This window comes from Pempheris klunzingeri, chromosome 5 (assembly GCF_042242105.1).
Source record: "Pempheris klunzingeri isolate RE-2024b chromosome 5, fPemKlu1.hap1, whole genome shotgun sequence".
In the NCBI taxonomy this organism is placed as follows: Eukaryota; Metazoa; Chordata; class Actinopteri; order Acropomatiformes; family Pempheridae; genus Pempheris; species Pempheris klunzingeri.
Genome location: NC_092016.1, coordinates 8,493,324 through 8,505,439, shown reverse-complemented (window position 1 = coordinate 8,505,439; position 12,116 = coordinate 8,493,324). Strand labels below are relative to the sequence as shown.

The 12,116-nt window shown below is 40.9% G+C and overlaps 1 protein-coding gene across 1 annotated transcript in view; it reads right to left on the bottom strand.

Annotated features, from left to right (window-relative positions):
* Positions 1–12,116, bottom strand: part of nell2a (neural EGFL like 2a) — a 75,659-nt gene that overhangs the window by 31,718 nt on the left and 31,825 nt on the right. Inside the window, exon 13 of the mRNA XM_070830474.1 lies at positions 2,689–2,814. Within this exon, the coding sequence (XP_070686575.1) occupies positions 2,689–2,814 (126 nt within the window). The remainder of the gene's footprint in view (positions 1–2,688; positions 2,815–12,116) is intronic.

The window sequence follows — 12,116 nt, the reverse complement described above, 5'->3', positions numbered from 1 at the left end:
CTGTGTCTCTGTAGCAGCCAATACTCATGGCATTAAAATACATCTCCAAAATTACAGATTTCTTACTTTTTCAAATAAATTCCTGTGCAAACATTTGTTTTTGTTCACAGTTTTGCTCCAGTAGTTGGATACGATTGGAAATAGATGACATGGAAAAAAGTATATACTTCAATTTATTTCATCAGTCATGTCAATTGATATCAATAAACAGCCTATCCACCTATAAATTTAATCAATATTTCTGTTGAGCTTAAAGAGTCCCTTAGGCATGGGGTCATTGTTGCATGCCATACTTCTCTCTCTCTTCTTGTTTAATGTCTGTCCCTATACTTTCCAATCCAATACAGGCTAAAATGCCAAGAAATTATAATATTTAGAGGAAAAAAATCCCTTAAACTTTGACTGTGAAAGAACCAAACTGTTGATCACTTGTACCCCTCAGACCTTTATCAGGTGAAAATTCCTACAGACCGTCTACTTGTATCTTAGCCAAAGACAATAATCTGATGAAGTGAAAAAAGTGAAAACAAATAAAGAATGCCAGATTTCTTAGCTCTTTCACTGTCAGTTTTTTTATCCAAAGCACCTGTAGATAAGACTTTCTGCTGGGCAAAACATTTCATAGAAAATGATTACCTCAAGTTTAAAATCCCCTATTACTGGAGCCTGAAAATGACTGTGGCTTAGGGGTTAAGACGCAGCGTATGAACCACAATATTCAATCCGGCCAGGGACCTTTGTTGCAACTCTCTCTATACGTTATCATCGGTTGTGTGTTAGACATGAAGAGGCCTGGCCACATTTGGGACTATCTTACTGACTTTGTAGCCAAAACCACGGATGCTGGTACCTCATTTATCTGTCAGAGGCTGCTGTGACTGTCTACCCGACGTTCAATAGCAAAAACACAGCATGTGGTGTGTTTTACTAACTCAACCAACCAATTGTTGCCTATTTTAGAAAGTGGTTATCCATTCCTAGTGGTCTGCCATTTGATTGTTTAGACATTGGCTTTGTTTCTCATATAGTAGATCAAAGGTAGTAATTTACAAAATGTTTCGCCAGATCACATTTCAGCAGGTAAATGTTGCTTTTGCATTTTCTTGTGGCCAAATGCAACCATGGCTACCTTTTGTTAATGCATCAATCAATAAATTATGCCTAAATTTGATTAGGATTAGGATTATGCGACATGAGTCTTTTGTTTCACAAGTATAAGCATTTGTCTCATGTACTACAACCTGAAAACAAACTATTGTGAAGGAAGCTATTATGAACGGGCACGGCTACTACCGCCATCGCCCACAGCACAGACTGAGAACAAAGACTGTGAATCATCCACACAATCTTTTTAGAGTGATTTGGTTTGCTTTTGAAACTGACTTTGGTTTCAACTTTGATCAGGAACAAATGGGTCTGCCGCCTCCACTCACAGTTTAACAGTCTCGCTGTTTCTCAGGTTCTCAATGACTTTCTTTCTCCTTATCACACACAACACACGCGCAAGAGTACATTCACACGCCAGACGAAGAATGCGTACCCACACACACACAGACACACACACACACACACACACACACACACACACAAACAGAAAGCAGAAAGTGTCCACAGACACTTTGGCATTTCCAAAGAGGCCTGTAATCAATCTATTTTGATTTTCAAAGTGCAGTTTTCAAAGGATAAGTCTTCACACCAACTATGGAAATTTTAAAAAGCTCAACAACAGGCTTGTCTCATAAATATATAATAAAGTTAGAGATTTTTATTATCACTTTTTATAGAATAAATATGTGTAACTATGAAGTTTGGCAAACTTTTGAAAAAGCAAGGAGATAGATGGGCTGTGTAATCTACACAAAGCAAACGCAAACGAAAATTGATTGGACACTCTCTCAGTGTTCAGTCTTTTCACTACTGCTAACTTGTGCTGAATCATAAAGTAGTAAGGCTGCTATTGATTTCTGTGTGTGTGTTTTATTTTAATGTGGTGCTAGTAATCAGAGCAAAACCAATAAGAGCAAATCAAACTGAGACATTAATCCCTACGCATATTAAATGAACAGACCGTGCATAATTGCAGGGTGGCAGACTCACAGACAAGTGTGTCTAACCAGGCGCCGTCTGGAATATGACGAACCGGAAAAGGGAGAAGGGGTGCAGAACATGGATGAGGTTAACAGTGTGTTTCACAGGTGTTCTATGATAACTATGTCTCTCTGTCATAACATGATTTTCTATTACAGCTTCCTTATTTTGTCTCACACTGCTGTGACACTGATAACTCACTACGTTTATATCTGAATGTCATGCCTGCCTCCTCCTCTTTCTGTCTCTGGCAGTCTGTGTGTCTTGGCTGCAGAATTTATCATAATGAAATCAAATATCCTTCTCCAGTGTATGACTAGAGATGCAAATTAAATCATGGCAATAACCTACTGCAGGTTTACAAAAGCTCCTGTAGTAGAGACCTGCGGTGAAGACATATTCTCCTCTTGAATCTCTTTATACCTGCATGTCTCTCCTCATATCGTCACCAGTACAATAAAGTTTCATCCTCATTCGTACTTCAACAAGTCCGCCAGCAACCTATACACAAAATGGAGGTTGATGCTCACAGAGCCTTTATAAGAACGGTGACTTCTCCCCTTGATTCCAGCCTGTCAAAAGGCCAGCAGAGTATCTCACCTGTGCAGGAATAGTCATCGATCCTGATGTAGCCCGTATGGCAGATGCACATGAAGGAGCCAGGGGTGTTAACGCACATGGTGTTCTCCCTGCAGTAGTGCTTCCCTTCAGCGCACTCATCAATATCTGAAGAGAAGCGAGAGGGAAAAACAGAGGGGGAGAACAAAGCTTGGTTAGATGTGGATTGCAGTCATTTCTATCTTCTTCAACTGAATCTGTTGAATCTTAATCCTTTGCATCAAGCGGGTAGTATAGCCTTAACTACGTCATAGATATTAACACATCTTCACATAACAATCGGTAAAATGTTCGTCGTTAGATGACACACACCCTCTTGTGGTGCAGAGCAAACAATACTTTAATCACATTTATACATCAAGCCTCAGACCTCAAGCTCAACACTCATTATCGCTTTTGACTTGCTCTTTAGTTTTCAAACCTCATCTCAACAGCGTCATCAGCTTTCCCTCTATAAATGAATTATAGTGGCCTCACTATAAATTAAATATGTGAAGTTTTAACTATTTCAGAGGTAGCTTTTTAACTGTCTGAAGTTAACTGTTCAGAAAAGAGATGTAATTTCTTTACAACATACAGATCTGTAGACACAAACATTGAATGTAATCATCATATTATTTTATGCACAGATTCGTCAGTGTTGCATTAGCTCGCCTTCTGATTAAACAAATAAATTAACCAACTGAGCTGATTTGGTGTCTTGTTTTATTCTACAAAGTTGGTGTTGATGTTTAGGAGCTTCCTGAATTCATCAAAGGTGTGGGAGTGGGCCATAATTGACTCTGGCTTTCATTAATTTCTAATTAGGGATGAGACAACATTAACACATAGTCACTGTTGATTTCTTAGGAAAACGATCCAGCTTTGTCTGATTTTCACAACTCCTTATCTTTAGGCCCTGGTTAGGTTTAGGGAAATATTGTGGTTTGTGTTAAAATAAGTACTTAGTTGTGGTTAGGGCAGCTTCGTCGTCATGGTCACAATAATTAAATAATTAAAAACGTTCTCCTTTTTGGGGCCCTTACTAAAATGACCAATGCTGTAGTTGTTCAGTCTCAAATCTTTACAGCACTGCTATAGTGACATCCCCTGCATTATACTGAGGAGAAATTAGGGTGCATCCCCCATCCTGGGAACCACCTTGGGTCCTAGCTGGCTCTCACTACAGAGGTTTCCTAAAGGCCTCTATGCAGCCAGTGGGAGAGGGCTATTTGTCTTCATCAGAGAGAGACAGAGGTCGAAATGCGGAGGATTCTTGAGAGGTGGCCGCTGAAGCACTTAAGGTTGCACCACTCGATTTTCAGTCTATTCAAAATGTAGCACCTCACATAGTGCTGATTTTCTCCATACCAACACGGGTTACTCAGTTCGTCCGTGTACTTGAGCATACTTTTTACACGCTGTAAAATAAACACTGTAGAATGAGAATTATGCCACTGGAGAAGTTAATTCAAAAGCCCTGCACATGTTTTCAATTTTGATTAACCCTCTGCTCAGTTAGGCAGAGGTATGCCAAGACCAGCATGAGGTCCCAAAACTTAATGATAAAGTATAAATAACAGTGATAAAGACCATCTTAATGGATGCAAGGGGTGAGTCAGGGAGATGTCATTAAGCACAGTCTGTACGTACAGTCTTAACAAAGACATTTAAGCAGCTAAAATGCATGAAAATGACTGTGTGGGTATAATAAGGATGTCTAAGCCTTTTAATTGTGCTATTAAATATAACCTGTGTGTATTGAATCTCTGAAGCGCTCATTACAGTATTTGTAATATGAAACCTCCTACACACCCCACTGGTAAACCCAGGCAGCTTTCACTTATTTTGCCACAGTAGATTTCTTCTCAGGTCTGTGAGGCCATGTTAAGATTATGCATCTCATTCAGTCTCCTGTTGCACCTGTTAAAGAGGGACAATATGCATCTTTAAAGCCTCTGTGGCCAAATGGTTAGACAGCCTGCTCTGCATTCACTAGATACACTGGTGCGATTCCAGCTTGGAACAGGACTTATTTCCCTTCAATAAAGGATCAAAAATTAAACTTTATTGTTAGAGTTGGTAGACTTTATTGAATTAGGCATCCTCAAAAAACGCCCAGCATAGCTTTACCCAAGCACAAATGTAATCAGCCAGAATGACTGAGTGGAGCCATGCTGGATACTGACAGTTTAATGTGAGAGGACATGCAGTACGAATTTTTAACCAACTGTTCTATTCAGCTTTTAGCCACTTTTAGCTTACTTGTTATTATTATTTTGCTGGTGCATTCTGTAGTTGACTGCAAGGTTGAGTCTCACAAGTCCCAATTTATAAACTATGAGGAAACGTATATGAATCATATGTACGATAACCCCCCCAAAATGAACAGAAAAAGAAATGAGAAGAAAGTTGTGCACACCAAGCTGAACACCAATCTTCTGGCATTTGAACTAAAAAAAGAGCTAAAACCTAACGTTGGGTTTGCATTAGGTGGTCAGAAATATGCCTCCTCTTGACGTCCTCTACCCTCAGCCTGCTGCCCCAGCATACCACAGCATAGAAGATAACACTGGCTACCACAGACTCATAGAACATCCTGAGCATAGTCCTGCAGATGTTGAAGGACCTCAACCGCCTCAGAAAATAGAGGCCCTTCCTATAAAGGGCATCAGTGTTCCTCCCCCAGTCCAATTTGTTATCAATGTGTACCCCCAAGTACTTATAATCCTCAACAACGTCCACACTGACCCCTTGAATGAAAACAGGGGTCACCGCCACCTTGGTCCTCCTCAGATCCACCACCAGTTCCTTTGTCTTTGTCACATTGAGCTGTAGATGGTTCTGCTCACACCACATGACAAAGTTGTCCACAACAGGCCTGTACTCGACCTCATCACCCTTGCTGATACATCCAACCACTGCTGAGTCATCAGAAAACTTCTGGAGATGACAGGTCTCTGTGCAGTAGTTGAAGTCCGTGGTGTAGAGGGTGAAGAGGAAAGGAGAGAGGACAGTCCCTTGTGGGGCCCCGGTGTTGCTGACCACTCTGTCTGATACACAGTGTTTCAGGCGCACATACTGTGATCTGCCCGTCAGAACGTCCACAACCCAGGACACGATGGCGGGGTCCACCTGCATCGCTGTCATCTTCTCACCCAGTAGACCTGGGATGATGGTGTTGAAAGCACTGGAGAAGTCAAAAAACATGACTCTCACAGGCATCTTGTCCAGGTGAGTGTAGATGCGGTCAAGAGGTCCGGATGTTGCTCTGTCTCCACTAGATATGTAAGTTGTTTGCTAACATGTTAGCCTAAGAACTTGTTAAACCAAGGCTGTGTTTCTGTGAGTTTGTTTTGGAGGCTTTTGGCAACCTAGTAATTAAAGCTCATATAGTGTAGCTTTAAGAATGTGATTTATTGGATTGTCCTTTTTATTTCATTCTCACTCTCATGATTCCATATTTAGATCCATATTAGCTGTTGCCTTAGTAACAGCTATTCCTGGGTTTCTAAACCGCATGCCAAACCATCAGACAGAAGATGCACAACACTGCCAGGGTAAACAAAATAATCTTGATAATGTGATGCAACCAAATGCAATTCGATGCAAATACAATTTGAACCAAACAAACCCGGCTGTGTAATATTCTCCAGGGCCTTGTTCCTGTTGATAGCACGGGTCAAATGTAGGCACTTTCGAGAGATGAACTACATAGCCCTTGACACTCCCAATTTATTATTCATTCATTGTATTCAGTGTCTGTAAGGGCGCAAAAGGACATTCACCTCTGGATATGTTCTGTGCCAGATGCTTTTGCGAAGAGCACTTGAAATTGAATTTCAATAGATCTGCATTGGCATTCATTCGGCTCGCATGTCCTTGGGTAGAGCACCGCCCACCAAACTAAGCGCTCAGCACCTGCCTTACAACGGTGGCATTCACATTTCCTTGGTCTTCTTCTTTTCACAGTTTCATCAATACTTTCTGCCTCCAGCTTTTCAAAAGCTTTACTGATAAACGAAACAGACAGACAATCGTCGAACATCTACGGAAGTACATGTGTCCTTCACTAAATGAATGGAAGCTAATTAAACCCTGTGACTGGCTTTGAGAGAGAGAAACAGATGTGGAGAGAGTATGGAGAAAATGGGAGGCAGAGGGAAGGGCAGACAGCAGGGCAGGTGAGGAGAAAAACTGGATTAAAGACAAAGACAGGCATGAGAAGCTATACTGTAGAGCTAGATAGAAAATGGGAAATGGGGAGGCTGAGCGCTGACTGACTGAGATATTGAAGTGAGAGAGATACAGGGGGAGGATGGAAGGAGGTGGAGAGAAAAGGGCAGGCAAAGTAGAGGATTAATCATACAAAAATGAAGCATGAGAGAGAGCCAGTGTGAAGTACAAGTGGTGAAAAGTGTGAAGTGTGTGTAAGAGAGTGAACAACTGAGATAGCAGGACAAAGAGATTTAGATGGCAGAGGAACAGAAGTGGAGATAAAGCAGCAAAAGGTATTAACTGTCACTGAAGAGAGAGAAAGTAAGAGAACAAACTCAGGCTGTCCGCAATTGCAATGGTAACCTTGAGCAGAGGTCTTAGGTGACAGCTTCCTGCTTTCTTATTGGCCATCCGTGGTGTGGCTTTGATTTAAAGCCTATTAACTGTAAGACACCATCCATCTTGCCCTCGATGACAGCAGTTACGTTTGCTAAAACAATATGTTAGGAGGACCGATGATGAGGGGCAACGCACGAAAGCATAGGGGAGAGCGACCATCTCCATCTCCATTAACGCACTCCATTTTCTTGATTGGCCTGTCACATGGACACACGTGATGCGCCAAGTAAAGAAGGCTGGCCAAGAGTCAGTATCGGCTTTTATCGCTGAATGGAGTGCTCGGGGTCAATCTTGTGCCGCACCACGATGGATGGCTAGAAAACGCCTGTCTCCCTTTTTTTTCACCTTTCTGCATTTCTGCATAACTGCTGAATCAATCATAGTCACACCTGAGGAGGGTGGGCAACTTTGCATTATTAGGACAAAAAACGTCCTTGTTGTGCATAAAGAGGGAAACCTTTTAGTTCCTGTTGTCAGATAATAATTACAGCAAGCTACATTTACTTTAATAGTTAGAGACCTGTATGAGAATTAGAGCACCGCCATTTAGATCCAGAAATAAGAAAACCTTAAATTCAAATTCACAATATCATTTCTGATAATCCAAATTATTAAAAATCTAGAACTACCACATAACCTTGCTCAGCAATAAGACAAATGATTAATGACTTATGAGTGAAGTACAGATGGATGGACTGAACAGCACACACCGTATATTTAGAAGCAGACTGTACATTTTTTTTTGTTGTTTTTAATTTACCTTGTGTAAATGTGATGCATGACACCATACTACTACATAACAGAAGGGAACGGTCAAGTACAACAGACACCACCTGATCATATCACAGCTGTGATATTAGGTGTCTTCAGAGGTTCACAAGACCTATGCTTTTAAGCCCAGTGAGGCAAAGAAAATAATAATAATAATAATAATTATTATCATTATTATTATTATTGCTATTATTATTATTAGTCCAATTATTACAATTCTTCCTTGCCAAATCTAGTGTGGAGTTACTCTTTAATAAACACTCTACAAGCCCTGGACCACAGCAGGCCAGTTGAGCAGAGGCCACGATAAGCGATGACATGATGATTGTTTAAATCACATAGGCCTGGTGAATAAGGCGTGTGTCGTGTAACGGAGGCTGATTGGAATCATTATTATATACTATTAGTTTTGAAGTATTAGTAGGAAAAAAAAGCACTGGACAAATTGAATTGATTTCCTCTATTTAGATCTACATCTATTTAGCTGCCACCTGTGGTGTATAGGCTGATAGGATCGGTGGTAGCCCGAAGTCACCGTGGCTTGAGCCCTGCGACAACTGTTTGCTCTCTGAAAGCACCTGATTGAACTGAGTTACTGAAACTAGTGGAACAGCAGCGGACCCAGAAGTGGCATCAGGACCTCGGCTCTACAGAAAAACAATTGCTGTTGACTTTAATGTGTGCAAAAACTGCCTGTGTACCAAAACCTAGAACAAATATCTACGCATCCAATACACAGCGATACTAATGCTATCAGCAAGTGTAGTTATATCATTGGAGGTCATAACATTTTTAATATTGCCACTGTTGCTCATCCAAGTCATTATGTAAATATTAGCTTATCCCTCTTCACTTGCATAACATGTAGTTTCTAATAGGGAGTGTCCTGACTATCTGTGTTTCATACTGCAGTACACCAAGGTCTGGAAGAAGGGAGATAACACTGGTATTGCCTTTGGATGTCCCACAAAGACACCCGAATCTGTGCCATTCCACCAGCGGCCTCTCTCTCTCTCTCTCTCTCTCTTTATCTCTCTTTCTTTCTGTCTTCTCATCATCTCTCCATCCCTTCCCTAACCCAGCTCACTTACCCAAGCAGATGGTTTTCAATACATGGCAGAGGGGTGAGGCTTGCCAAAACATTGTCTGATATTCCTCAGTAGCCAGTTCCCTCGTGGCCGTATATATAGCAGTCAGAGGAAAGAGGAGAGAGACAAAGAGCTGTCCCTGCTGGCCAAACAATGTCCCACTCTGCAAATAATCTCCACTGGTCGGCCTTGCCTTGGGTGGAGAAAGGTATCAGAGGGTGTTACAGGATGCCTCTTTTGGTTTAGGGGTGTGTCACTGGATCAAGTACTGAGTTACAGTTGGTGGTCAGGATGTGTGGAAAAGATGCTTTCAATCAACGTAAAGGCCAAAATGTTTTTAGCCAAAGTTTTTGAAATTAGTTCTTGTCGAGAGTTAGATAAAAAGACAGATACCACGTTGAGGAGTGCACAGTAACTATGAAGCCAAGATGGGAAATGGTTAGCCCAGCTTAGCGTAATGACTGGAAGCAGGGGGAAACACCTAGCCTGGTAAAAAGGTATTTCTTACGCAGGCACAGTGACTTCCTTGATGTGTGACATTGAAAACACATTGGTGATCTTTAGAGGTGATTCTCTTATCTTCAGCCAGAGACAGACTATCTTTTTGCCCCATTTCCACTAAATCATGTTAAGCTAAGATAACTGATAGATGTAACAGTGGTACTGAACCTCTCATCTGACTCTTGGCAAGAAAAGTAAGCCTCATTTGTTGAAACATTCCTTAAATATCAAATTGTTATTATTTAATGATATTGCATGCATTGCAGTTCATCGCTTTCCAATCATTTTAGACAATAAAAGAGTGGGAATGCAACCAATTAATTAACCTGCTGATTGGTTATGAAATTAGTTGATAATTCGTTTAGTACTAAAAATATGTCTAAAATTTGTGATCAGAGCCACATCTGATGTCTTTAAAGTGGTGTAGCCTTCCTCTGCACTCTATTTTGCTGAGGGTGTGATTATTTAGGGTTGTTAGCACACACAGATGCTTCTAGTTGTATTGCAGGGTGAATCTGGGAAAGGCAGTTCAACGAGCAAAATTACTCTAAATCTTTTCTACTTTCTTTCATTTGAAAAAATGCTGTAAATGACAAAGGAGTGAGGTGTTTTTAATCAGTTTGCTCCTTTATTGTTGGAATCTTTCTGGACAATTATAATTTAATATCTGCTTTAAAAGGAAATCATAATGAGGAAAAATTCAGACAAAATGAGTTCCTGTGAAATGTAACAGAGCAGCTCATAGATTATTTTCTGAGCCACTGCCTAAACGCGAGCTACTATTTTAAGAGAAAATTCTTTTGAGTATCTTTTCAACTTTACCTAATTAGACAATCAGTCCTAAATAAACCAGCTCAAAAAGACCCAAAACAAACACACAAAACGTCACTGCCAATTTGAGAAGGAGCAGGAGCCAATTACGATGACTGAGTGGAAAGAATCCCATTAGGAAACAACAACAGTGAAACTCTGCATTCTGAGAGCACATCCATTGTCTAAATACCAGACACTCACACTGTGATCAATCACTGTAAACACTTAGAAGCCTGCTACCTGACTTAGAACAATGAACATCAAATAAGGAAAAGGTGGAGGAGAAGCAGTGTGTGTGAGTCTGCTGGTATAATCGCAAGGTCTGTGAATGTGTGTTATTGTTTTCTCTTTTGAAGGTGTGCATGTAAACCCTGCATATTCAACACATGACAGCTTGACACTTCTACATATAGTTCTGTCCAAACTAAAAACACTCATGAATCCTTTTAACATCCACCAGCCCTTGAGTGCCTGCATTATTCTGTATGTTGATATATGTGTGTGTGTGTGTGTGTGTGTGTGTGTGTGTATACGTCACATTAAACATGCATTTAACACACTTCGATCTGGCATGACTTAAATGAACCCTGATGCATCTCAGAGACAAAAGTGCCTTGTTTATGTGAGGCAGCGTGAATGGCTCTCATTAATCTAGGAAAGATTTTCCACCATGCGTAAATCGATGGAGCATCATCATCAATCACTCGTCAATCTGTGACTGAGTGCAGCCTGTGGGCCACAGGTCTAAACAATAAGCAACACGGAGCAGAAACGGCTTTTGGGGCTCAATGACCTGATCTTCTACAACTCTCAGTTCTTTTAAATCTCTTTTTAAATCTTTTTACCACTGCCCTTTAAACTTGGGACTATTTACTCATATATTGCACACTGCACTGTAGTTGTGCATCTTTTTATATTCTCTTGTGTTCCTTTTATATCTTTTCTTAATGTCTTTTTGTCTCATGTAAAGCACTTTCAGGTGCCTTGTTGAAAAGTGCTATACAAATAAATCTGCCTTGCTTTGATGGCAAAACCATATTTAGTTCAACAATGCACGTGTTGCCATATACATTATTCTCCTCTTGTTGCATTTTCTTATATTTAGATATGTACCTGTATGAAAGTACCTATAAAATGTGCTTTATAAAGAAAACTGCCTTGCCTATTGAATGCTGAAAAAACTCCACCAGGGTATAAAGCAGTCAATAAATTAAATGTGATCCCAACTGGAAAAGGAGCAGGACGGAGATTTCTCCCATGTGGCATTTGAAAGATATTGGTTGAGCAGTGCTCAGATACTGTTTGGACTGTCTGGATGATGGTGGAATTGTCTGTTTTGGGCGACATTTCAGCAGGGTCACAGGGGTGATGTGTATAAACACACACAGCCAGTCAGAATGTGTATTTGTTTGCCTGTGTGTATATGTGCGCGATTCATCTGTGTGTGTGAGGGGCGGGTCAGGGCCCTAGCAGGTGGGGAGCGCAGAAGCTCGGGGCTCATCCCGGCAGTGATTGGGTTTTGGAGCAGGCCGTGCTCTTCAGTCAGTGCCAATTAGCCTGCTGCCACCTTGTGACATTCAAAAGACAGCAGTGGCACGGGATCGGTCTATCTTCACACATGATATGCTTACACAAACACAC